The 27,740-nt window shown below is 43.0% G+C and overlaps 1 protein-coding gene across 18 annotated transcripts in view; it reads right to left on the minus strand.

Annotated features, from left to right (window-relative positions):
* Dgki (diacylglycerol kinase, iota) overlaps nt 1–27,740 on the minus strand; it is a 463,575-nt gene that overhangs the window by 182,653 nt on the left and 253,182 nt on the right. For all 18 annotated transcript variants that reach the window (XM_006506259.4, XM_011241385.3, XM_006506258.4 and 15 more), the window contains 4 exons: nt 14,551–14,664; nt 12,830–12,967; nt 9,730–9,808; nt 1,177–1,232 (listed from right to left, as the gene is read on the minus strand). In XM_006506259.4, the coding sequence (XP_006506322.1) occupies nt 1,177–1,232; nt 9,730–9,808; nt 12,830–12,967; nt 14,551–14,664 (387 nt within the window). The remainder of the gene's footprint in view (nt 1–1,176; nt 1,233–9,729; nt 9,809–12,829; nt 12,968–14,550; nt 14,665–27,740) is intronic.

The following is a 27,740-nucleotide window of genomic DNA, read 5'->3' on the forward strand; positions in this document are numbered from 1 at the left end:
TCCTTTCTTCAACACAATAGACATTTTCCCAAGATTCTGCACTATGAACAAATAGAAAACAATTTCTCCTTTGGTTGAACTCAAGGTAAAATAGAGCCATGTCTGCCATGTGAAAATCTTTGTTTTCAGACTATAACCTGTAATTACATTTAAGATTATAGGAGGAAGGTAAAAATGTGTGTGAATCCCAGAGTCACTTGGCAGATCTATTCTGAAGGCCCTTGTTAACATCCTACCTATCCATCAATGCTAAGATCACTTTTAGGAATGTCCCCCAAGAGCGAAAAGGAAGGCCCTTGCTTTAGTCTCATGGGTATTTCCATTAAAAGCTCTATGTTCTGCCAAATTCTCATCCAAAAATCACTGGGTACACACCCTGCTGAAAACTATAGCCTGAACTAAGATTGTCTGTGGTGGGTGCTGTTATCAACTTAACATGGTCTCCAATCACCTGGAAAAGGAGTTTCAATCAGGGATTGTCTAGATTAAGTTGCCCTGTGTCCTGATGCCACCTGTGGGAGTGGGGCAGCATCTTGATTAGTAGAAAGACCTTTCCATTGTGGGTGGCACCTTTCCCTAGGCAGGGGATCTTGGATTGTAAAGGGGTAAAGAATTCGTGTAAGAGTAGCACAAGTGCATTTATTCCTTGCTCTCTCCTTTTGACTGTGGATGTAACAAGCTACTTCAAGTAACTGCCACTTGACTTCCCCCAAACGGCAGAATGTGACCCAGAATTGTGAGTCAAATCACTCTTTTTTCCTTAATTGCATTCATCAGGATATGTTATCACAGAAAGGGGAAACTAAACCAGAATATTGTATATATATATATTCCCATCAAACTATTCTTCCCAATTTCTTCTTGGACATCTGTTTTGCATCACTCCATAAAAAGTCATCGACACTTAGAGGGCTTAAATTTTAAACACAGCCAACACCCAACACCAACTGCCTTGCTGACCACTCAGAAAATATCTCTTCTCTTTAACTCCTTAGTGAAGATTTTATATATTTATATATAAATATATATATGGAATATATATATTTGTGTGTGTGTGTGTGTGTGTATGGAAGTGTCTGAGGTGTGCATTAATAAGCTTGATGTTGTTAGTTTCTTTAGCATTTTCTGAATTGCCACTAAGTAATATTAATAGCTCTAAAATGAAACAATACTTACCCCTGCATAGAACATTTTATTTCGAAAACGACTATTGAATTTCTCTGGATTTGCTTCTGTAAAAGAGGAGAGGTGTTTTTGTTACTGGGACTTCATGGATGTTGGCACTCTCCAGAAGTCTGGATCTGGTCTCCACCCTGAAGATCCACCAGATCCAACTCTGCTGTTAGCATCCCCTCAGTGCCAGGCCAGCTGCTTCAGTGGCCCAGTGACAGAGGTGTAGCTATCCAGTGCAAAAACATGTTCAGCTCAAGTCACAGCCTTGCAGTGAAGTGGGAGGCTGTTAGGAATGCTCATCGTTGACCCCACCTACCCCTGCCCTGTGAAAAGGCCAAGCGTGACATCCAGGAATGGAGGTTGGACAAGCTCACAAACATTAAAACTAGAGACTCTTTTAATGCAGTTTGAATCAGAGAATCGGGGGTATTTGGGACAAGGATGGACCAAAGAAAAATGTAGTAAGTTCTGGGGATGTGATTCTTATCTGACGTCTGAGGGCATGGCTTATCTAAACTGTGTAAAGCTTCACATGGAGATAAGGAGGATGGATCTGAACCAGCATTCATGGACAATTTGTTTCCACATTTTCAGAGTGTTCTGAACTACCACCTACTCCTTTCCTGGTGAGAGACCTTGGAAGAAATGGGAGTGAATGAGAGAAAAGGGTAGGGAGGGAGATACGGACGTGGAAAGTGAGACGGAGTAGGTTGGAGAGAGAGAGGGAGGGAGGATGGAGGGCCTCCCGAATACTCATCATATTACAGAAATGTTTAGTATAAAAAAATTTAATTTTCAGTTTGTCTCTATGTGTCATTTAGTTCAAGAAGGCAAAAATGAAATAACCCATTGAATTTTCACAGGAACTTGGGGGTTCAATAAATGTCTACATAAAATATTGTTTCCTTAATGGTTCTTCTTTAATACAATCCCAGAATTTCACAAAAGGATCTCTGCCTTTATCCCTGTCCAGCAGTAGTTGCTTTTCAGGCTAGGTCTTTCTCCCAGTCATTTCTAGATAGTAAGATGACTATCAAAACACACTCCCAGTTCCAATAATGTCTAAAAACAATAGTCCCATCTGTCTAAATGAGGGGATGTAGGAGTTCACTCACCCAGATTGGTTCTAAGAAAGCATATAGGATCTGAAGCAAAAGTTCTACACAATGCTTACTGGATTATTTTCAGGATTGTTAGACTAGACTAAAAATCGTACATGACAGAGAAGCTGGATAATCTGCAAAGTTCCTAATTTAAAAAGGGTGTGTTTGTAGGCACACTCAGCAGCTCAACAGTAACTTCAGCTGTGTGTTTTCTGAATCTCAAAGTTTTCCTAAACACTGTTCTCTAACAGTAACGGTTCTCAACAGTATACTCTAATCCTAAACACAAACCAGAGCAAAATGCTATGTGAGGTCATAAACAAAAACATAAAATGGTATAAACTGCTCTCTTGTGTCTGTTACTCTTGACCTATTTTTAAGATTTATTCTGTTATGTGTGTGTGTGTGTGTGTGTGTGTGTGTGTGTGTGCGCGCGCGCACCTACAAAGTCTAGAAGAGGGCATCAGATCGCCTGGAGCTGGAATTACAGATGGTTGTGAGCCACCCGACGTGAGTGCTAGGAGCTGATCTCCAGTGCTCTGAACCACTGAGCCAGCTCTTCATCCCTGAGTTGTTCTGAATCAACTTGATGGGTTTCAATTTCCATTTCCACTTGCATCAGCTTTTTTCTGTTTTATGAAACCAGAAGTAAAATGAGAATCATTTTTTGCAACGTGTCTGAGTACATGGGCTCTAGTTTTTTGTTTTTTAATTCTAGTCTAGCTATCCAACAAGTTAGAAGAAATAAGAATGTCAGCCAGCCACAGCTCTGGTGCAGAACTTTCTCAGCATACTGATACCCATAGCTAGTAAGTGACCCCTAGGCCAGCCACTAACATTTATGTGCCTTAAAACTTATGGTCTGGAAATATTCACATCTCTATGTGGTTTTTCCATGAGACTCAATTTTTAATAAAAATGAAAAGAAGATTCATTTTCTCTGGATAGATAGACTATTTCACATAAGTCCACAAAAATGGAATAAAATGGAGGAAATATAGCTGAGTTTTTTGGTGACTCAACTCACACTTTTGATGAAAATGAGTCATCTCAGATGTAATTTAGCTAGAAGTATTAAATATTAAAAACAGGTCTATAGAGACACATAACATCCAAAGAGCTGCCAGGAAGACAGAAAAGGAAGAGGTGAGAAGTCAGTCACATGCCTTGGCCTTCAGGGTACAAGATGAATCCTGTTAGTCCCAGGATTATGAACTTCCAAAATGAGTACTGGGCAAACCCTCTGCTTCTAAGACACATTCCTAGCTTCATTTCCCATCTTTGCATCTACTGTGTAAGCAAAAATGAGACTCAGAAAGCCAGGTCAGCCACAGCTTCGAGAAGCTCAGCCTACAGCTAGAGCTGGGTCATCTCTCCCCGAGGCCAGGCCATAGGAGGAGCAAGGGAAGCAGAGGAGGGCCTGCTGATAGCAGCGGTCAGTCATCTCCATTGCCGTAAGAAGGAAGGACTGGATGGCTGAGTGTGCTTATGTGTATCATAGAAAGTAGATGTACCTTCAACAAAAGCCAAGAGTGTGAACAGTCCATTCTGCCTTCCGTACTGCCTCGAGAAAGAGAGAGGGTAGAAAAATTTGGGAAGAGGCCAATCAATGAGAAAGGACAAGGGCTCACTCCTTCAGTAAGTGGTGTCTGTCATGTGATATGATGCCAAAATGAAAGGCTGACAATATTGGCCCCATGGCTAGAAGGTTCTGTGAGTGACTAAATTCTTGGGTTAACCATTCTCATCCTCCACAAGAAGTGGCCGTGTGAAAGCAAGTTTCACTCGCTCTATTTCAACTCCATTATCCTTCAAACATCATTTATTGATCTGCTTGTAATTCTCTTGATCAGAATTCTGGGATGGGCTCAGCTGAAGCCCCTGCTGAGGGTTTGAGAAAGTGGCATATGATGACACCCTCACTAATAGCCCCTGGGAGACACTACCTTTTAATTATTCAGATTGTTGGTAGAATTCATATCCTGGAGACTGCAGACTGAATCTCTCTCTGGTAGCTGCTCAAGGGTGCTCATTCTCACTAATGGATGTGGTCTGTACTCACTGGAGCTCTGACCCCGGCCACATTCAAAACCAGCATAGCAAGTCCTCACACACCGGATCTCTGACTTCCTTTCTGTCCCCCTCTGCTGCTTTTGGGGGCTCACATGATTATACCGGATCCATGCAGATAATCTAGGACTGTATTCTGATATGGAAGCCAGCTTTGCTTACAGGAGTGAGGTTCTCCTGTTGTATTGAGCAATAGCCACAGGTATAACCTGAGGTGGTAACTGCCACGGGAGGCAAGACTGCTGTAGACCACCTTCCAGCCCTCACGACTCATACTCCTATTTGAAAAGGGTAGTTAGTGCCTAAGATGTCTGCAAGGGTCCCAGTTCACTGTAGCACCAACTGACAGCCCATATCTGTAGATTCAACAACGAGGTATTAGCATACTGCTTGTCATCGCTGATCTCCATGTAACACCACCATATTCCTCAGAAGGCCTTGAAATCCCATTTCATAAAAGACTGCCCACGGAAGGAAGATTGGTTCACCTCCTTGGATATATTCCATTTATATCCAATTATTAAAATTCAAAAATGAAGATTCTAATAATTCTGCAAACTTGTAAAACAAAAGTTTGGTCATAATTAATTAGTGTACTAAAAAATAAATACCTCCCAAATTATAAACAGACTTCTTTCTAAAATAACACTCCTGGCTATGCAGAACTGGGTCACTGCACTCTCAAGACCTACATATACATTTTGCCAATCTGTACTTTGGCAAGCAAGGTTCCACATACCAGAGTTTTCCCGCTCACCTACAGTTTCATTACCACCTGTAATTCAAATTTTATATTTAAAAAAATACTTCCTTCTTTTCGATATCAACTCCCATTAAGACCTTTTTTAAATACCCTTTACCTTCTAAGATGTCTTTTTGTTTTTTATCAATATCATTTTCAGGCACTACAGAAAAGTCATCCCCTGTGCAAGAACTTCCCATAGAACTCATGAGGAGAAGCGTGTGTGCTCCTCTGTGCTTTTCCTTCCTGCCTGAAATGATTGTGTATGTGTTAGCTCATATCTGCTACCACAGTTCTCCTTTCTCTTCTATACATATTACTCTTACCTATTCTGGAAACTTCTTCCACATCTGTGACCAATCCAGCTGACTCCCTGCAGTGTTTACTGTCTGCACAACTCATCTGTACTGTATATTCCTTCTATTGCTACTTCCATTTTACTTAGCAATGGGGTCTTATCCTCCAATGGAGGATACAGTACACTCTGCTACTGTAACAGACACTGATACCATTGGATAGTGAGCTGGGAATATATTAAAAAAAAATAAGATGCAGTCTCTTATCCTTATGGGTTATAGAGTGGGGGCGGGTCTGAAAATGAAGAGTATGACATCATCAGGAGTATCTTGACATGTACCGGGGCTCACTGTCATCCCACTGTTAGGTGTGATCTGACATCATTTACATTGTCATGCCAGGAAGTTTGGGGGTTACATCAGCTGAATCAAATCAGATCGCACAGACACTTAGCCAGTTTTAACCAGTTCTTCTGTGTGTGCAGTAGTGCAATGAGCCTGTGTTCCAGACACAGTGTGGCTGAGTGGGCTGCAGACAGAGGATCAAGATGGAAGGAAGGTTTGAGACAGTGAGGACTTATCTAGAACAAGCTGCCTGAGCTCTGGAGCCCTGACCAGTAGCATGCAGTGTGTCTCAGCACCATCTATAACAAGGGTGAAGTTTAGCAGAAGCGCACTGCACATAGCAGCCTCTTGATGGAAATCTGTCTATTGTCTGTGATATGAATCATGGAAGTCACAGTCCTTTGAGTCACATTATCTGTGTGTCTCTGTATAATTGGTGAAAGTAGTCCATTGGAAATCAGATTTAAATGTAGCTTCCTCTAGAGTCATAAGTGTATTTCCTGACCTTGTACATAAGATTCGACTCCTCTGAATCATAATTTCAACGAGGCAGTAATACGGTAGCAGCAGAGCTCTGACTAAGTTAGATATGTTTAATATTCATGTCCAAAGAGTGACAATCTCATTCACACGGCTGGGGAAATGATAGCTGAGTTTGTCACTGACAGCTATAATCTTTGTTAGCATGCCCAAACACAAATGTATTGGGATATTTTCTATGTACTTCCTCAAGCACTGTTATAACACAGCACTGATGACGGCACCAGGCAATACTCCAAGCGACAGTTACAGGACCAGTGTCCTGACATCCCCAAATCCTCTCACAAACACTGCACTTTCTCATGCATACATAACAAGAGTTCATCCAAGAATGCTTCAGCCACATTGAGAAGAATCAGTACTCTATTTCCAACCAAGTGCGGCATACCTTCAATCCAATCAAATATAGAGACTCAGATTGTCATGTTTACCCCCCTTAATCCACAAAGTCAAACAAAATACCAAGACTGCCTTCACTCCCTGCCTGCCTTTCAGCTGGCAATTTAAAAGCCATCTGCATAGCAACAATTCTAATGAACTGTTCCAAAACAAATGTGATTTTAATTGCACCTTCTAAAAGAAATACTATGTAAGTAGCTATGTTAAGAACTGTCCATTTGATGGGATGTTTCCCATTTAAGCCAAAATTCCTTTCTCTGCGGTTACATTTTTAAGACTCTGCCTTCACGCGATTGATATTTGTTATTCTTTACATATAGATGGGTTGGCATAATTCCCATTTCGAGTAACATATTTTCCTGATATTATCCAATCCAATTTTTTTCACAATGCCTCTCATGAGACTTTGAGTCACCCTCAAGGTATTTTGCAACACATTATACAACTTGTCTTGAAGCCTTAACTTGCAAGTGGGTGGAGCTCATGACATCCCCAGATCCAAGCTGAGGAGCTATTCACAGTTAAGAAAAGTGAATCTTCTCTGGAGGTATGCCCCAGGAAAAGCTGTCCATGTGCCCATGGATGGCCCCATACTCATATGCACATGGGCCACACTCATCAGACTCAGTTGGTAAGAGGGGAGAAGGAAGGGGGGACATGAAGGTGAGTGGGGGTTGGGGGTGGGAGATATGTTATAGGCAATCCAGGGGGAGAGGGCAAGAAGAGAATGCAGTACATATGATTAAGATAGACACATAAATAGACAGACAGACAGATGAACATGGCTGGCAAAGAATAAACAAATATATTTTAAAAAAAAAATAAGCACCAAGCCTTAGCAATAAACTTCCAATGTTAATATTTAGAATTTGGCGTTCTTTAGTCAACTGGTGTTCTTACAAAGGAATTCTTTTGTAAACCACATTCCTTTGTCCTGTGGTACCTCTCTGTGCTCTCCTCATTCTGATTCATAAAAATTCCATCCTAGTACAGAGGAGTATATCATTAGAACAACTTTCAGAATTATTAGGGCCCCAAAAGCAAGTTCCCTTGAATGAGCTTATCCAGGCCCACTTACCCAGTTAGGCCTCTTTTCACTCCTGGACACCTAGTTTTGGAAATTTGTGTATTTGCGATACTGTATCATTTTACAAGTATTGTTAAGAAACTTGTGAATCTTATTATTAAGGAATCAAGATGCGTAAGACCTCAAGGACAAGGATATAGGAGGCACGTGCTACCGTGCACAGGCCAGATGGACTCCCCTGTCGACATAGGAAGAAGATCAGTCACCAGTGGAGTCCTCACATAGGTCTCTCGGAATACAACCCCCCCCCCATGACCAGGCGATAGCAGGATGGTGCTAATTTGTGCGTATTTCTGATTTGAAGCATTTGAGATCCTTTCATGATCCATCTATTCCACCTGTGATTTGTCTAGATTTTCAGAGAAGATGCACACACTACAGTTCCTTCTTCATTTGGTATTATTGTTCTTCCTTAATGCAGAATCCAGTTCCACAGACACTTTCTCCTATTAGCCTTAGAGACACCTGAAGGACCAGACCTGATGGAACCAGTTGGGGCTTCCCAGTTGGCGTTTCAGCTATATTTTTAATTCTAATGACTGGAACCCCTAGAGCGCCACTGTGGGTGTCTAGAGTATAAGACTTAGACTTTTCTTCACCTGATTACCACAACCTGAACTTGGGGTCCTAGTTTACAGTCCTCTGTGTTTGAGGTTTAGGGGTTTGAAACCACTTGAGCCCTGCAGAGCTCCCGGAAATGAAGGAAACAGTTGCTCACTGATAACTCTGACATTGGTCTCCCAAGCTTCAGATCTTTCATAACTATGTCTCAGCTACATCTAAACACATGCACAAGGAGTGAGAAACCAACACAGATATAGATCAAAGACAAAGGCAAAGGCATATAGTATCCACTAATGGGCAGAGTGCAAGAGACAGGAGAAAGAGAGAGGGAGGAAGGGAGGGAGGGAGAGACGCAGAGACTGTGATCAAACTAAATGTTAAATTTTCTTAATTCTGAATGGATAAGAAAATTCAGATGAAGTGTTTTACTGATCTATCCTCTTCTCATATAAATATGTATTTATTTTTATGCATATGTAATATTGTTTTAGTTTTAATTTTTTTGTTGGAAATTTTCATATGTGTGTCCAACAGATCATTAATATGTTCACCTCCAATACCCCTGCCCCAAAGCCCTCCCAACACACCTCCTTCCCAATTTTATGTGTAATCCATTAAGTCCAATTGGTAATTAGTGTTGCACATAGACGTGGGACTTTGCACTGTTTCTTGCCCTACCTACCGAGGACTACAACCCCAACAAAAGTGCTCTCCCGTCAGCTGCCAATTCATCTTACTCACTCCATACGAGTTCTCCCGGAGTCTTCGCCAAGCATCTTCTCATGCCTGGAGTTACTACAGCCTTACTCTTACTTGCCTCAGCCAGTGAATGTCCCAGAACCTTCCTAGCTACCTCACCACCATCCTGTCCCTTTCTCTCAAAATAAAAGACCTGCAGTCCCCTGTGTGCTGACATGCCTGTTTCTTTCCTTTTCATCTCTCCTAACACATTTCAAAGGCTCTGGATATACACTATTAAACTTTAATCACTGGTGGCTCATGAAGCTGAGTACATCCTAATTAGTAAAGAAATCCTTCTTTATCTACGAGTTTTATTTCCTTCAAATCTTCCATCCAAAGTTGGGGAGGTGCCTCAGTGGCAGAGGACTTGCCCCCCATGTGCAAAGCCCTGGTTTTGATTCTCAGCACACCATGAAAGAGTCAAACGTAAAGATTAATATCCCATGTCTTGGAATGACCCTCTGTCCCTGCCCTTGTGCTCTTAGACAGCTAGGTCTATTTATTGTAAGCTCCTACCTGGTCCAGCTCCTAGGGTCATCGTGAAGGTTAACATGGAACAAGAGGGAAGCACAATGCAGACATGCAAGTAATATGCAAGCAAAAAAAGGAGCGTGGAGGACACCGCTAGAAACTTCCTCCCAGGGAGATGGAAACGGGACACATCCTTACCTCGGGATTCATGGAACTCCAATGTGACGTGAGCATCAAATCCAAGGCTGAAGTAATTATTGAAGACATTCAGAGGAAGCTGCAAGAATGGACAAATCTGTCATTATTAACAGCCAACCCATACCCAACACCCTGTCTCTGAGGCAGCGTGTGGGACACAGATAAATCACATCCTACTGCAAAGGGTGCTTACAGACAAGATACAGGTGCTCTAGAACTAACTCATTAGTGAAAGCTCAAGTCAAAAGATCCCACAAATCACAAATTATACAGGAATAAGGAACACAAATACAAATTACTAAGTGAGAGCCATTCTTATGCATAGGGCAATAAGTTTGTTAAGCTGACGGGTGCTCATCTGTAACAGATATAAAGAGATTGATTCCATGTGAATTTAGAAAATAAATTCGATTTCTAGATCCAGTCTAATTTCCTTAATCAATGTGTGATGTTTTTTCAAGAGCTTTATATCCAACACATAAATACTGCAGCCTAAAATAAACAATTCACATGTACTCGATTTTTAAAGGAATTTTTTTGTTTTGCTTTCACAAACCTCATATAAAAAAAGAAAGCAGTGAGTGCCATTTGATTCAGCCACTGCTGATACCAACAGGAAACAACAGAAATATATATTCCATATATAATATATGAAATCACATATACTGTATATGTGTAAAATATTAAAATGTATAATTCAGATTCCCTTTTAATTGGTTAAACCTGTATCTTTACTATGACATCCGTAACAATTATATATAAGTTCTAGTATTTTATGCTCTGAGTCCCTGACTTTTATGTGAACTAGCAAGAAGAATTGTCATGAAGCCAAAGTGCCCATGACGTCATCTAAAAGCTTTAGTTCAATACTTGAACAACCAGAAAAGCACATAGAAAGTGCAAGGAAGAAAATAAAATGATTACCCCATATTTCTTTCCATGGCTTAGAATGCAAGGTAAATGCTAAACTGAAAAGAGGCAATGTTTCCAGATCATTGTCAGGTTTATGTTCCAAACTGAATTGTACCCTTTTATTAATAGAAATGCATGTTGAGACCTTCAACATTTCAAAAGTCATTTTTTAGAGTATACTTCTTACTGATCAGAAAGATTTCCTGCTAAGTTGAAGCGAAAACATTGTCCCATTAAAATAGATGACAGGGGTAGACTGCCTTAATTTCTGTCTCTTGTGGAAGAAAGGACCCCACACTGAAGCCCCTCGGACTGAATCTTGATGCTTCAGAGGCTGCAGCAGCCCTTAGAAGCAATTCCAACAAGCTACAGAGCAGGGAGAAACTCAGGATACATACCAATGCCAAAATCATGTCTAACTCTCTTGGCTTTGTATTTGAGAATGTCCAGTCCCTGCGCTTAAACAAAACCCCAGCCCCTGAAAGGATAGCATGGTGTTTGTGCCAAAAGCACAGAAACATTCTACCATTTATATTATTTTGGCTACAATTCTAACCCATGTCTTAGCAGCCACTGATAGCTAAAGAAAACATCTGGACACAATTCCCTAAGTAATATTCCAATTTAGACTGTTTTTAAGGTATTCACATTTTCCAGGAAAATGTGCCCCAATTTTCTACATATCCCCAAACTCCATCCCCAAAGCCCTTTAATTATCTGGATTGACGTTCTCTGGCTGCATCAAGAAGTCTTTCCATTTCTCAAGCTTTTGGGAAAAGAGTTAAATTGTAGGCCTCGCCAGTCCACATTTAGCAGAATGGCCTGAAATTTTCCATGTCAGTAGAACAGCCCCCCCTCCTTCTAATTTGGTGGTATTCTATTCAATCTTGATCAGTCACAAGAACAGTTAAAAGTTTCCCATACGTTTAAACAACGTTCAATTGTGAACTCAAATTGAAGTGAGCAATTCTGATGTGTAATAGAAGATTTATTAATTTCAGTATTGGCCTTTAGGTTAAAAAACAAACAAACAAACACTGGATATAAAGAGAGATGTTTAAGCCAAATAAGACATCTAAGTGTCTAACATAATTGCTCAGGACTGCAGTAAGCAACGAAGTTGTGCTCAGTGGATGGATCCAAACTAGCAAGGATGTTATTGGAAGTGCAGGTGCAGGGACCTTATCCCTACATTAACTTACTCTGACTCTCTGGAGAGAGACTCATCATGTTCATTCTAACAAGCAGAGCAAAGGAGTCTTAAGCCTACAAAATTATGGGCATGGTGTCATGGAAGAAAGGCAAGACGTGACAGGGAAGGGATGCCTGCTCAGTGGTATAATCAAGTTAACCAGAGACCAGGGTCACAACTTAGGCTCAGATGCTGAGGAGAAGCTGCACGGTAGTTTATTTACAACAATGGCCTTGATTTGGGCTGGGCAATTTTCACCCTAAAGACTCAGTCACCAAAAGAAAACACCAAGACAGACTACTTATTTAGGCAAGTCCCAAGTCTATGAGGCAGCTGGCTTAGATGATACCAGCTACACAGAAGAGATATTTGATGTCAGGCCAGCAATTGCTAAGGTTTTCCTCCTTCTGAAAGGCCATTTGCCTAATGCTTGGGAACATACACAAACTCCACCTTCCCATAGACTGTCTGCATCTAGCTCAAGAGATTAACAGATGTTTATATGCTTTCCCAGTGTGGAGCTGAAGACAGAGAACAGGTCCCATAGCTCTGGAACAAGTAAAATATCTGAGTCCTGAAGGCTCTGTAGGGAGCATTCAGAGAGGGAGCTGGTGACAGTATGCTCAGCCCTAGGAGCCAGAGACCCAGAGCTATCCTGTTATCTTCTAGAAGGCAGGGCCCATGAGTGGTATCCTGAAATGTATGTCTCACGGCTCAAGCAGATGCCCAGGGCTCCATCAGTGGAAGGAGTCTCCCCCACCTTAAGTTTATTTCTATTTTTATTGATTTGCATGCATATATGTGTGTATGTGCACATATAAGCCAGGGTCTACAGAAATCAAAAGAGGGGGGCAGATTCCCTAGAGCTGGAGTACCAGATAACTGTGAAGCAGCCAATATGAGTGCCAGGAACTGAACTCCTGTCCTCTGCAGGAGCAGTGAGCACTCTTAACAGCTAAGACACCACTCCGGTCCCCAAAGGAAGAGCTGTCTAACCTTACACACGCCATCTTCAAGTTCTTCGGGCGGCAGGTCTGGGTTTCTCTCTACGTGGAGGTTCCAGCGATCCAACTGTACAATGGTCCCATCTTCCACCTGGCACAGGATCTTAGAAACAGGCTCATCGGTGTAACCCTACGGACAGAATCAGAGCACAGACCCTTGCTGTCTGGGTCAGAAAGCCCTGCAGTGGGTGCCCCAACAAGGCAGGACGTGGTCAGTCATAGTCCCACTGCTTTTAAGCCATCAAAGCTGGAAGAGTGAATGACTTTCCCCTCTACGTGCTTTAAGATAATGTTTCAAGGAAGGCACTAGTTTTGCCTGACCTGAGCTGAGGAACTCCTTGCAGTCAGCAAGAGCCAGTGAGGGTCATGCTGGATAACTATGCTTACTGGAGTGAACAGCAAGATTCCCAAGCCTCTTGCTGGAGGAATTTGGGAGCACCCATAAGTGTGTGGGCAGGGGTAAAAGGGAGGGACCAATAGCTGATCTTGTGTTAGGATACCACCCATCTGTGGCCTGAGGCAAGTCAGCCTGAGAAGCAGGGACGAGGAGAACAGCCCTCTACTGAAGGAGTGTTTGTGACAGCATGGTTATTCTAGGTAGTCAAATACTGGATTTGGGTAGTACATTTATTTTTATACCAGCCACTTAAAAAGAGAAAAAGGTAAGGCAAAATATAACAAGAATAACAAAAGATAAGTTAACTCGGTTAAGGGCCAAATCAGTGTCTGCTATGGATCTGTCACATAGAGTGACCATGAAGATCCTTGTCATATGAAACAGATGTCAAGCAAAAACCTAATAAGAGGGATCTAGGGAGCTAGCAATGGACATTAATTATTTTTTAAAGAATATTTGGATTTATTCTCCCACAATTTCGTACACCTATATACTGTATTTTGATCATATTCCCCTATTATCCTGTTACCTGTTTTCATGCCCTCCTCATCAAAGCTTCCTCCTTACAACTATCCCTCTTCAGCTCCCACATCTTCTTCTTAATGGTTCACTGAGCTAAACTGGAATTCCCTGGTTGAGTGTGAATGTGGGGTCATTAACTGGGGCTGAGCTATTTACCAGGGACTACACCACTGAATAGAAATGACTGCCTCCATCAGCTTTTAGTACCAATAGCTTCTGGGCTGGCATGTTAGTGTCTGGTGGCTTCTTTTAGTTTAGTACAAGATAGATATATACATGAAATGGCCAGTTAGCAACAGGTGGGGCTTCCCTCACACCTTCCAGAGAATGGTACGCAATGGGAGGGACAATCAAGATACCAGTCTCATCAAAGCTACAATAAGGATCATCAGTAAACCTCCATGTTCAAAAGAAGTAGTGACTGATTCAAAGGATAAGCCTTAATTCTAAAGCAGATTTGCCATTATGGCCAGGGCTGAGGGTCAGGGTGACCGGAGATTGGCAGAACTGCTTCTCATGACCACTTGAGACTGACCCATTGGCCATGCCCTGGTAGATACTTCAACACTCAACCTATCTGTGCACTAACCATGTGTTTTCTTCACACTCAACCCCTCCTCCCTGGATGATTCTAAGTCTAAAGTGAAGAAATGACAAAGAAACAGGCCATTTGAGTCCCACTTCTAACTTGTCCCTCTGACAGCAGTAGCTTACTGCTTCTAGGGGCGAGCACAGAGTGATCTGCAGGTCTGGCTTGCTCCTCTATGCTAAGGGCAGCCGCCTCCAGTTCTTACCCCTCCCCAGTTGAGCGTCCGAGCCAGGTCATTCCCAGTCCCCAGTGGAAGCACCCCCACAGGAGGCTGTGGGCTCAGCTGCAGCTCGTCCAGGATGGAGAGGATCCAGCCCACCTACAGACACATTGGGGGCCAGAAGGGAGAAGAGAAAGACAATAAGTCACCAGGAAGGAAATTGAGGAGGCTTGGAAAGGTCAGAATGCTTAAAACACATGTTTAATACAGTGGTCAGACAACAGAAAGCCTGCTTACTTCAAGTGCTTTCAAAATGGTCAAACCTTAAATAGGAAAAAAGACCACTTTATGCATGCTTTATTATATAATCAAATGGGGACTCATAAATCTGCATGTTTATCTAGAATGATACTTTAAAATTTAGGGGAATTTAAGGTCATTTAGATGGGGTAATAGAACAGAGTACCAGAGAGAATATAAAACTCAGAATCAGACTAAATTCCAATGCAGCTCATACAGGCTACAGAACCTTGATTAAGCTGCATAACTTTACAGAGACTAATTTATTTGATTTTCAAAATGAGATAATGAGACCTACTTCACAGGGCCGTGTACAGCTTAAACCACAACGCATCTAAAGACTGAACACTGGTCTATGGCCGATACAGGCCCTCGTTGCATGACCACCCTCCACAGCATCATTTTGGAAACTCGTAGTTTTCCTAATTGTCCCTAAAAATCTCTTTTATGATTCACTATGGAGACAAGACTGTGCATGGACTTAATGTCTCAGATAAATCTAAACAGAAAGTACATACTAGGATCACAAGCCCCGCTTAATCTGTGTTCTAGAAGAAAAAAATCCTTTGAATTTAGCCATATTACAATACAAACAAACAGCTCCTAACCTCAGCATAGCAAAAAAGAAACCTACATGTCTTTAGGATGTCACACAGACCCACGTTCCATACATAGGTCTCCCTAATAATTTTCAACTATGGCTTACATGGTGGAAGTACAGATGACACATGTCAAGAAGAGATTATGTTAAAGGTTATGACTTCAGTTCCGGTTGCATATTAACCCATTCTACCCCAAATTTGGGGCGGAGGGGGGGGGAAATCCTACTATAAGCCACTTAAAATTCTTCTCCTATTCTCTGACAGATGAGCCTTATCCTTTAAGTGTTCCATTCCAGAGCTCAGCAAAACAGTGACATGTTTTAGTCTATACTTGTATGAGTGTCATGGGGTTTTCTTTTAACAACATGCTAGCACTGCATTTAATGAGCACCACCAACTACATGCACAACAGAGCAGAACGGCTGAAATAACGAGATTAATGAGCTGGGCTATGCTGGATAAGACAAAATGGCTGCCCTCAGAGTTCACGCTGGCAGAGGATGGTACACTGATTACAATCTCTATGCTATCCCCGAGCAACATCACATTATTGAACTTCAAAAATGTCAAGACGAAGCCATTACTATATGCCAACATAAAAAGACTCCGTAAGATAGTTTAATTTTAGTTTCCACTTTGTAAGGGAGTTGAATGATAGAGCGGCATTAGCATCGCATCATTTATACATGAGAACTGCCGTTCATAACGAGGTAAGACTAACACCAGTTAGTGAGGCCAGCATTTTTAGTGCCGCAGAGGAATAAGTTTTCATAAGGAGGTGAGGATCGCAAGGCCTACCAGCACAAGCTCACAGTTCCAAACTTCTCAGGAGGCTGAGGGAGGAGGATGGTGAGTGAGGCCAACCTAGGCAATTTGTGAAGCCCTATCTCAGGACAAAACAAAATAAAGAGGTGAGTGGGGTGTAGCTCAATGGGAAATCTCCTGCTGGCATGCCCCAAGACCTCCCTAAGTTCCGTTTCTAAAACCGAAAAACTACTAACTCAATAATACCAAACCTGGTACTGGGAATGGCCTGACTATCTTAGAGGCAGCAATATGTGATTTTTGACATCTCTGGATGTAGAGAAAGCTCCAAAATTCACTACATGTGACACACTACAAACACAGATCTTCCTAAGTGTTAAGAAGCCATTCCTGGACCATCCTTAGATTGTGACCTGGATTTCTTTAGCTCTTTTTGCTCACACCGTGCCAGTCAAGTGGTCCAGGTGATAAGTCGGCTCTCGTGGCTGTGCCAAACACTGTTTCCTTGCTACTAAAAGCACAGCTAAGCACAATGAAAGCTGAAAGAACTGGGAAACTGTAGGAAGCTTGTGGAGGGTCATAGAAAGGTCACAAGCATCCAGAATGATAAACACAGATGCAGACAGCACTAAGAGAAACCAGAGCTGCAGACATGCAATAGAACTCAGAATCTAATTCAACAATGCATCCAGAGAAGAATATTGGATGCTTCCCCCCCCAAACTTCTCTGAGTCGCCCGTCCTCACTCTTTTTATTTTTCTAGATTTAAATGAGAGATTGTTCTTATTTTAATTTGCCTATATCTCTCTTTCCTTGGGAAGATATTTATATTAGTTCACCCTTACAACATCTGATCTTACTGTAAACACAGCAGTAATAGAAGAGAGAGCTGAGAAAGACATCTTCTTGTCCATCAACAAAACACAGGGCATTAAAGGTGAGGTAAAGAAAACCTTGGGGCAGTGGAGGAATCCAGTCTGCTGTCTGTCTAGTAATGAGGGATGAAAGCAGCCCCCTGCTGGCTAGAGGCTGTACTGGTACCAGTGTTCTCTAGGCAGGGGGAAAGAAGGTTGGAACAGAGTACAGATGCCCACTGCCTGAGGCCCGGCCCCGGGACTGTAACTTGGTATGTCTGGAAGAAACTGAGAGAGCCTCTGTCTGGTAAACAGTTAGGCCAATCTCCCACAAACCCAGGGATGTGTTTCTAGCATGGAAGCTTTCACCACCCACAGCAGACACAATTCTAGTCTGATAAGTCTTAAAATACTCTGTGAGGAAACGAAACAGAGATCGAAAGCGAACATCAAACAACCGCCTCTGAACATGAGCCTACAAAGAAAAACTCTAAGTCACTTGAAAGCTCACACTGAAAGAGATGGAAAAGCAAGAGGATTAGCCACCAAGAAAGGAGTCCTGCGACTGCCTGTGATGGGTTTGGCAGCTGCCAATCAAATCTTCTCAGGCTTAGCTGCTGTCTTGCTTTCTAAAAGAGTGGTTCCCAAGGGATGGGCTTCATCTGCACTCAGCTCTACACAGAGCCTTGGGGACTTTGAGGATCTTGTACCCTCATCTTCAAGGACAAAGTACACTTCTTCAGACTTTCACACGAAGATGTCTTTACACACAAACTGGATGCGCATTTGTGTACTATGTACGTGGACGTATCTGCTTGTGCCTGTGCATGCATATGACAGCATAAGGCAGCACCGTAGCGGGGCAGAGAGCACAGGATCCAGAAGGAGACGCTGGCATTGGAACCAAGCTCCCATGGGTACTGGAGTGAGTGGACCAGTCACTAAGCACACCCCTTCCTCTTCTGTAAAGTGGAGAGTAACGGTGACTGCATGCCAGTGTCATTTTCTCTACTGGACGTGCAGACCTTGCTTTGCACATGCCTGACAACTAAGAAATGCAAACTACCATACCCTTGCCTGTCTTCACACCGGGAAGTCTGTCTTTTGTAAACCATAGATAAAACCAGGAGTCAACTTTCCTGCAACTGAAACAGGCCATCCAAAAGAGATGGGCACAAATGTGCTGCCATAGCAGGAAAATTGGGGGATCACGGGTAACGTCCTACGTGCTTGTCCTTATAAAAGCAAAACAAAAGTATGCAAAGGATCTTCAGGCCTCAAAGCTGGGGGAGTGGGGAGGGCTCGACCTCCCAGGTTGTTATCAGAAGCCTGCTCTTTTCACGATCCCAGATTTCAGATTACAGGCTCTCAAATAGGTTCTCTGTTTTATCCGGCTTTAATGTTCCCCCAAATTATCTGTGCCAGCCCACTAGTCCCATTCCAATTATTTCCTCCCACTGGTGAAGAACATTATCCAGACTGAACCAACACATTCCCAGCTTCCCCGCTCTGCCCTTCAGGACCATCAGGACTGGCAGCTTGAGAACTGAGTCCTCCTGCGTTGCCTCTTGCCTGAGCAGGCACGATGCAGCAGCAGCAGCTGGCCAATGCTGCCACCACCTGCCTGCTCTCAGCTCGAGCTGTCACAGAAGGACACCGAGTGATATTTGCCTTCCACGGTGCACTGACAATGGACAGGGCTGAGGAGTGTGGATGACAGTGAACTGACATTTTCCTCTGACAGAACAGGCAGAAAAGAACGAAGCCCACCTTGGTGGAGAATGGTACGTACATCCCTCCACTCTCACAGAAAAGCAAGGCACAACAGTGGACAGGTACAGCCATCCCTAGCCCTCTGTGTCTAGAGGTTCCTTATCAATGACTTAAGTCATTGCTTGGACTGAAGTTTCCAAGCAAACATTCATGTCTACACTGCAGGTGCACGTTTCCTTCTGGTCACGTTTCCCTAAAAACGAAGCTATTTCCATAGCATAAGGGGGCCAAGTCTAAAGATGGTGTGTGGTATATACAAGAATGCATGTAGGTCCCCACAGAAATGTTACATCATTTTATATCAAGGACTGTGCATCAGACAAGTTGGTATCTATAAGGACTCTTGAAACAAGTCACGCACAGATGCCAAGGAAGAAGTAAACTACCATTTCCTTTTAGTGCTTTATATCCTTAACTTTTAACCTATGATTTAATTTTAATTGTATAACTTACCACACTATCTGAAGAAATATGATTATCACTAAGCAAGAAAAAAATAAAGACAAAATAAAGTATAGATATTTGGATATCTATCCACTCCCTTCTACTGATAAATGCATGCAGAAGTCATAGCATGTGCTTTCTCGTAGAAGGGAAAATACGGGGGTGGGGGACAGAAATCAAGGGAGGACAGGGTTTCACATGATCAACTAGGCCCTACCATGGTCCTGTCTAATTTGTCTTTTTTCTATAATTTCTGACCTGCAGTCCTACCCGTTCAGAATTAGGGGCCATCTACTACTCTTAATCTAGGAAAGCCAAATGAACAGGAAGTGTGAAATGAAGGGCAAATGTCAATCTAATTGAAGATTTTTAACAAGACACTAGAATCGCTAACAGTGAGCTGGATGGTCTCGCCTAGTTTCTCTGAGTCAAGACCCAGATGGGCAGAGGTCACAGGCTATTGCACAAGGAGCCATAGTAGGGGTGCGTGCAGCAGAAGTGGCCGAGTCCACTTGCTCTTCCACGTATGAGCAGAGTAAGCAGCACTAGATGTCTGGCAGTATGGTATAACCAAGAAAAAAGACACATAGGTATAATTTTGCCAAAGAGTGATAATTTCTAATAAGTCTTTTATTGTGAGCATGAATGTTTCAGGACGCTCACGTGTTAATCTGGGTTTTATTTCAGCACAGGGATCAAAGAGGGAATCACACCACCCAACACCTGTACCTATGTGCCTCTGACCTGGGCAAGTCAGGTGCAAAGAGACCACATCTGTGCGACCTAGAGACAAAGCCACTGGCCACTGAATGGCAGATCCAAACTGGATGGCTGCATACCTACTGTATCAGTCAGACTGCAAAGGCACTGTAAATAGCATGTGTCCTGGCTAGTTTTGTGTCAACTTGACACAGCTGGGATTATCACAGAGAAAGGAGCTTCAGTTGAGGAAATGCCTCCATGAGATACAACTGAAAGGCATTTTCTCAATTAGTGATCACGGGGGAAGGGCCCCTTGTGGGTGGGACCATCTCTGGGCTGGTAGTCTTGGTTCTATAAGAGAGAAGGCTGCGCAAGCCAGGGGAAGCAAGCCAGTAAAGAACATCCCTCCATGGCCTCTGCATCAGCTCCTGCTCCCTGACCTGCTTGAGTTCCATTCCTGACTTCCTTGGTGATGAACAGCAGAATGGAAGTGTAAGCCGAATAAACCCTTTCCTCCCCAACTTGCTTCTTGGTCATGATGTTTGTGAAGAATAAAAACCCTGACTAAGATAGCATGTAAAATGGTTCACAGTAAGTTACATCTTGCATGCTGTGGTGTTTTCTATAAAATGTAAAGGAAATATGAAACAAAATTTGCCTACTACTTTTCAATGTTGTTCTTAAAAATGCCTTCTAGAAAAAGTCAAACTACAAATGTGGTTTAACCATAATGCCCATGGACAGCAGTGGTCTGAACTACTACACCACCGACTTTGAGGAACCTTAGATATCACAATAGTTGTCTTTACAGATTTAATAATGCCACAGAAACAGTAGAAAAGCCACATTTTTCCATATCCACTTCCAAATGCGTTTTGGAACTGGATATGGAATTGTATATTTTATTAATATAAAAACAAAATAACTGATATTGAAGCCTAAAACCTTTTCTCCAAAATAATACATTTCTACATATTACAGAATATGTTGCATACTTCACATGGTTAATATGTGAGCAGCTGCCACCAAAAATATTCCCTCTGTGATTCCTCCTTGAGTGGTGTCACCGCTCGGGCAGAATACTGACAGTATCCAGTGATGTGTTCACTAACCGAAGGCTCCATACCTCGTGTCAAACGTGTGTCCAGCATGTTGGAGAATTACACTCCTTTTACTTAAAGCTTGCAGTTTGCCCCACACAGAGTCACTAGGCTGTCTCTCTGTGTTAATTCTGCCTCCATGCAATAATAAGTCTCACATTCCAGAGGTTTCAGAGAGGGCTCCACAATTAAGAACGCTGGCTGCTCTTCTGGAGTCCCTGGGCTCCACTCTTAGCACCCACATGGTGGCTCACAACTGTTGCAGGGGATCCCGTGCTGTCCTCTGGCTTCTTTCACCACCAGGCCTGCACATTGAATACAGGCAAAATACTCATGCATGTATGAAAATCTGAAATCTCCACATTCCGAACCAGCAATCACATGGGATAAACATTCCAGAAACCTCCTCTGCCTACACAGACGCCTCACTTTAACATGGAGGAATGAAGTAAAATCAAGTTGATTTAAGGTGGCTAGTTAAAAGCTTTTATTCCTGCTGACAGAACATCAGATGCTAACAAGGAAAAGAATGACGAACCTATGAAGTGCTCCAACACCAAGCACATTGCTCTCACTGTAGACACAACTATCGCCCCGAGCACAAGAAACTCACGTACAGCCGGGTGGTGGTGGCACACGCCTTTAATCCCAGCACTTGGGAGGCAGAGGCAGGTGGATTTCTGAGTTCAAGGCCAGCCTGGTCTACAAAGTGAGTTCCAGGACAGCCTGGGCTATTCAGAGAAATCCTGTCTCGGAAAAACAAACAAACAAACAAACAAAAAAAACAAAACCCAAAACAAAACAAAACAAAACAAAAAGAAACTCATGTATTTGTAAACTCCATGGAACAACATGACAAGTGAAGTCAGGAACACAGATCAAGTGCCTAAGAAGAAAAGGAACAGTCTTGTGTAGTAGTGATTAACGGTGGTGTGCATGATGAGAAGACAGAAGAAAGGACCAGACTGGACACAGCAGAGGAAGCAGGTCAGCTGTGTATCAGAGGGGCAGGCGACAGACAACAGCACCAAGAAGCTCACCGACACTGAATGCTGGGATTGAATCTGATAAATTAAAATCAGCAGTTCCTCACAGCATGACTGGGTTCCACTCACCACCCTGGGTTGGTTGGTTTGGTTTGGTTTGGTTTGGTTTGGTTTGGTTTCCCCCATTTAAATTGCTTTTTTGAAGACACCATTGTTTCTTGGTCACAAATGGTTGTTAATTGTGCAGTCTCTTCTTAAAATTCAGCTTCCTCCTGTGTCTTGAAGCCTGTTTTCTGTTTATTTTCCTGACAGATCAACCTTTCACCTTTCTATTCTTCTATTATTTTTCAATTTTCTTTGGGATTTTATCTCAAGCTCCATAATTGTCTCACATGGGACAAGGGGCTTGGCTCCCTTCCTGTCCTGTAAGTACTGAAACCTCATCTTTCAAAATAGTTACCTGCCTGAAGAGAAGGCTTCAGTACTGCAGGACCTAACCCTGTGCTTCTTGGAATATGTGTCTGCCTAGAACATAAAACAAAGGAGAGAGGAGGAGGGGGGGGTCCCAGCAGGGATGGCTACTTGGGAGGGGCTGGAAGAGGGGAGGCACCCTAATCAGTAAAGATCTGCAGCTTAGGGATGGTAAGTAGGCTATGCATATGGATTTGAATTTAAAAAAAAAAAAAAAAAAACTTTTGAGCCCAGGTCAACAGACGTGTCAGGTTCTATCTAGTTGTCACTGAAACTTAAAGAAGAAGAGTGTGGGAGGCTGAAGTCACAAAGGAAGGTAAAGCAGCTTGTAAGATAAGGGAGGCAACTGTAGCTAAGATTCATAATGAGTTTCACCTTTCATTAAACGGTCATCCTGGGAGCTGCTGACACCACAAAGAATAATCGCCAGAGGATGTAATTCTTAATATAGGGAGCTAGTAAAATTCTATTATAACATCGGAACTTGGCGAATGATCACCCAACCTCTCTCTGGCATGGTGAGTGCTTTGAAATGACAGACACAGAGAGCAAAGATTTCCCCGTGACTCTCCTCTTTCTCTCCCCTCACTCTTGCCATGGCAAGTGACAGAGATCAGAACTCATCCTCTCTGAGGTGGCTAGAAGCCCTTTCCCTGAAGCAATTTATAAAGCTTGCAAATACAACTCTAATTTTCCCCTGACTTTCTGCGTAGGAGCCGGCCATAGAAATATCTGTTCTACCTCACCTGGCAGATGATCACAAGACCCACATGCAGATGGGGCCCTGCCCCACACCGGGGAGGAATGAATGCTGCAGGCAGTCCAAGAAGGATCTATACATCCAGCCTTGCTGGGCATCCACCGTCATCCTCCCCATACCTAAGCGCAGAAGGGATTCGTTTTCCCTGGATCTTTAGGTCTTCAAACTGAAGCACTTGAATTAAATAAATTCGCTATGATTTTCTCATCTATCCTGGACATCAGCTGTGGCCCTCAGAGTAGAAAGAAAAGGGGCCAAGACTTATTCAACTCCTGCACTCACATAGCCCCAAACATGTCTCTGCAGACCTTGTAACCACTGCAGATTTAACAGGCATTGTGGGAGGAAACCCATCACCGAATACACTTTGGAAAAGACAGGATGGCTTTGTTATCTACTGCTATGAAAGACAGCATGACCTAATGCAACTTGGGGAGGAAAAGGTTTATTTAGCTTGCACATCTCAATCACAGTCCATCACTGATGGAAGCCATGGCAGGAACTCAAAGATGGATAGACTGAGGAGGTGTGCTGCTGACTGGCATACTCCCTGTGGCTTGCTCAGCATGCTATCTTAAGCAACCCAGGATCACTGGGGGGCAGAAGGGGGCAGAAGGGGAGTGACACCATCCACAATAGACTAGGCCTTGCCACATCAACCATTTATCAAGTCTCACAGACTTGCCTATAAGCCATTGTGATGTAGGCATTTTCTTCCCAGATATGTCTAGGTTTTTGTCAAGTTGGTGAAAACCAACCACCAAAAGGGTTTTTAAAACACATGTTTTTTCCTTTATGCTACAAGACTTTATAAAAAAATTTTACAAGCTAATAATTGTAAATCTTGAAGAAGGGTAAATACTAATTTCTCAACGAGGATAATCCACTAAGCAAGGCCCCAAGGAACCACTGATCTTCCCTATTCCAGGTTCATTCATTAGCAATATGACATGTATACATCAGCATATATTGTACTCCAGTGTGTGCCCAGGGCTCCTAGGCTATGAAAGGAGATCCTGTTGCTATCTTCGAGAATAAAGCATCATCATTAGGGGAGTACAGGGAAAATCAAAGACGGTCCATAACATCCCGAGATTCTGAAACATCAGACTCCAAATCCAGGAGAAAAGCACAGGAAACAAACAAGAGTCTTCCCTGACTGTTCTCCATCTCTGCCAAATGCATGGAGACAGAGGCCAAGGGGAGATCTGAGACATGATAAACACAGATTCTGCACTTTCCTCATGCATAACACAGAGGAGGGGCTGGAGGAGAGGGTTCAGTAAGCACAAGGCTGGCTGCATCAGTATGAGGACCTGAATGGAAATCCCGATTCCTACTTAAAATGCAGGGTGGGGCTGGTGGTGCATAAGCTATATCTCCTCACTGGGGAGGGATGGGGGCAGGGACAGGAAGATCCTGGGGCACCTTGGCCATCCAGTCTAGCCAAAGCTGCATGCCATAGTTCAGTGAAAGGCTTAGAGGCTTTGTCTTAGAGAGACAGAGAGAGAGACAGAGAGAGAGAGCACGCCCAGGTGGAAAGTAATGGAGGAAGACACATGGGGTTGACTTCTGACCTCTACATACATATCTGAACATAAATGAGCATGCACACACAAACAAAAAAAGTAATAAATGCCAACGAAATGAACTGACCTCTGAGCCAACACTGTCTTATCCAATGCTCTACATTTTCCTTCCAACAACAACAACAAAAAAAAAGAACACAGAATTTCAGCAGAAACCACATACTTCTTACTAAATATAACCCATTTTTAAGAGCAAATAGCAATGTGGCCAGATAGTGGCGGGGAAAACTTGTCCAGTGATAATTGCTTCACCCATATGGTAGTTTGAAAAGCTGCCACGAACCACACTACCTTCACTCAGGTGAGATGTCTCAGTGCCTGGTCAAAGTACAACAAAAAAGAAGCACACTGAAGACAGGAAGGAGCCAGTCCCAAGTGCTGGGGACAAAGATAGCCTAACCTGGAAAAGGGGAGGAAATTAGGTTAGACCTGAAAGCCTGTATCAGTCTTACCAGAGTGAAACCAGATGTAAGAGAAACAGCCCCTGACTCCAGGTTAATTCTCAGGGAGCAAGAATTACCTCCACTATACTCTGCTTTCCAGACTCAGGCATCCAAAGCAGGCTCAACCTGCTGGCAGGGCATGAAAGCTAGCCCAGGACTCTGACTTCAAGCTCAGTACTAAGCGTCAAAAATGGTTTCTAACATCGGCGAAAAATCAAAAGACCCATAACTGGGCTAGACCTCACCAACTAATGGCCCCATTGTCTGAAACAGACCCGTACTCCAGAAGCAAGCACTCAAGGAAAGAGCCTCCAGTCATATGTCAGCACCACTAGCTACTACCTTTAGCCCCAGCACGAAAGACTCATATACTGGCCTGCATCTCTTCTGGCTTTGGTATAAGCCTCACACCTGAGACTGTACTGGCCCTTTGAGCTGGGGGATGTGAGTACAATTCAATCCGGCATTAAAACTGCCTTCCCTAACACCCAACACTACTCCAATCTCAGCCCAGCCTAGTACAGAGTAAGCTTCTATTTTCTGATGATTGGATACATTAACGACTCTAGCACTAGCTAGGCCTTGGAACCCAGTGCCAGGCATGACACTCAGAAAGTTTTAAAAACTTCAACTCCCAGGCCTGTGCAAACAAAAGAGCCTCTGGACCTACCTTGGTGCCAACATAGACATAAGTCCCCATTCTATTAGGCTTGTGTTTGGGCCAGCATTACCTTCATCTGATTCTAGTTGTCTTAGGCCGTAGGTCTATTTGAGCTATTCACAGCACATAGCATCACTGGCCATGGGGCTACTCCAGTGCTTTCTTCAGTTCCTAGCATGAAACAGCTTTGCAACTTGAGTGACCACGGGCCTGATGCTGGTGTCTGTGAGCACAGGCAAGTTGCTGTGGATAAGGTGTCTGAGTGAAGCCCAGATCTACAGCTAGGTTTCAGAGCTGATCACCATTTTTTTAGGTTATAATCTGGTTCAAGCTGAACTACTTTCCATGTGGATTAGGATAAGCATGAGCTTCGACTGCCCTCTAGTGAGGAAACTGTGGCAACACACCAACGGTGAATGCCGGAACTAGTCCTCTAACCCTGAAATAGCAAAAGTGATTGCAGAGGTGGTGGGGAAACCTCTCAAGAGTTTCTCTAGGGAAAGGCACAAGTGAAACCAAAATACAAAGACTGGAGCCTAATAAAAGCCTAAGTGTCAATGCTCAGTCACATTAGATGATGCCACAAACCAACACCAAGAGAGCTGTCAGGAAACCAGGCTCTCACCTACTGTAAAAGCACAGCACATGAAAGTAACCACAGTAGGTGGGTGTGTGCAAATCTTTAGACTACTGATTCACAAACAGCTGGTTTGAGGAAACTCAAGCAAAGGCAGGGGAAAAAAGTAATACAAGAGAGAAACAACAGGGATCAAAGAAATTTAATTATTTATTTATTTAAGTTTTGTGAGAGAGAGAGAATGGGAGGGAGAAAGAGAGAGAAAATAGAAATCAGTGGGTGCTCTGTGCTTGTGCCATGGCCTGCATGTGGAAGGCAGAAGACAACTTTTGAGAGTCATAGCTTTTCTTCTACCATATGGGTTCCAGGAATTGACCTCAGATGATCAGGTCGGCTGCAAGCTCCTTTGCCTGCTGAGCTATCTCATTCATTGGCCCATAAAGAAATAGCAAGCTGGGCTGGGGTAGTGCACGCAAGAAGCAGAGGCAGATGGATCTCTGTGCCTTGAGGCCAGCCTGGTCTACAGAGCCAGTTTCAAGACAGCCAGGGCTACACAGAGAAACCCTGTCTCAAAGAAAAAGAAAATAAAAACAAACAAAACAAAATTTCCGTTAACTGAAAATTAACAGCAAAATGAAAAACACAAGACAGGCAGCCAAGGGCAGGGCAGGTAGGTGATCCTGGCAGATGTCTCCGTGAGTAAAGTGCTTACCACACAAGCCTGGCCACCTGAATTTGAACCCTAGATCCTACATGCTGTTTGCATGGAAACCATGCCTTATCATGTACTATCAGTCTATGGCATGTACAACTATGGTATGAAACAACTGAGCAATGTTTGCATCTCTTGTCCATCATTGTTTTATATTTGTTTATTTGTTTTTTTATACATTTGTTTTTCTACTTATCTACTCTACAAACTATACATCTGACAAAGGGTTAATATGCAGACTGAATAATGAATTCTAAAGAGGTCAAACACAGAAGCCCAATCCAGTTTAAAAAGATCAACTGCAATAAGCATTTCTCAAAAGACAACAATGGAGGACATGTCTGTGTGAGAAAGTCCAACACCACTAATATTCAAGAAAATGCTAATCAAAACCACAATGAGGCAGCAGATTGCCTTAGTAAAAAAAAGCTACCATCAAAAATAACTAACAACAGTGAGGCCTGGCAGTAGTATATTTGTTTTTATGTACTGGGTG

Source organism: Mus musculus, chromosome 6 (assembly GCF_000001635.26).
Source record: "Mus musculus strain C57BL/6J chromosome 6, GRCm38.p6 C57BL/6J".
NCBI classification, from domain to species: Eukaryota; Metazoa; Chordata; class Mammalia; order Rodentia; family Muridae; genus Mus; species Mus musculus.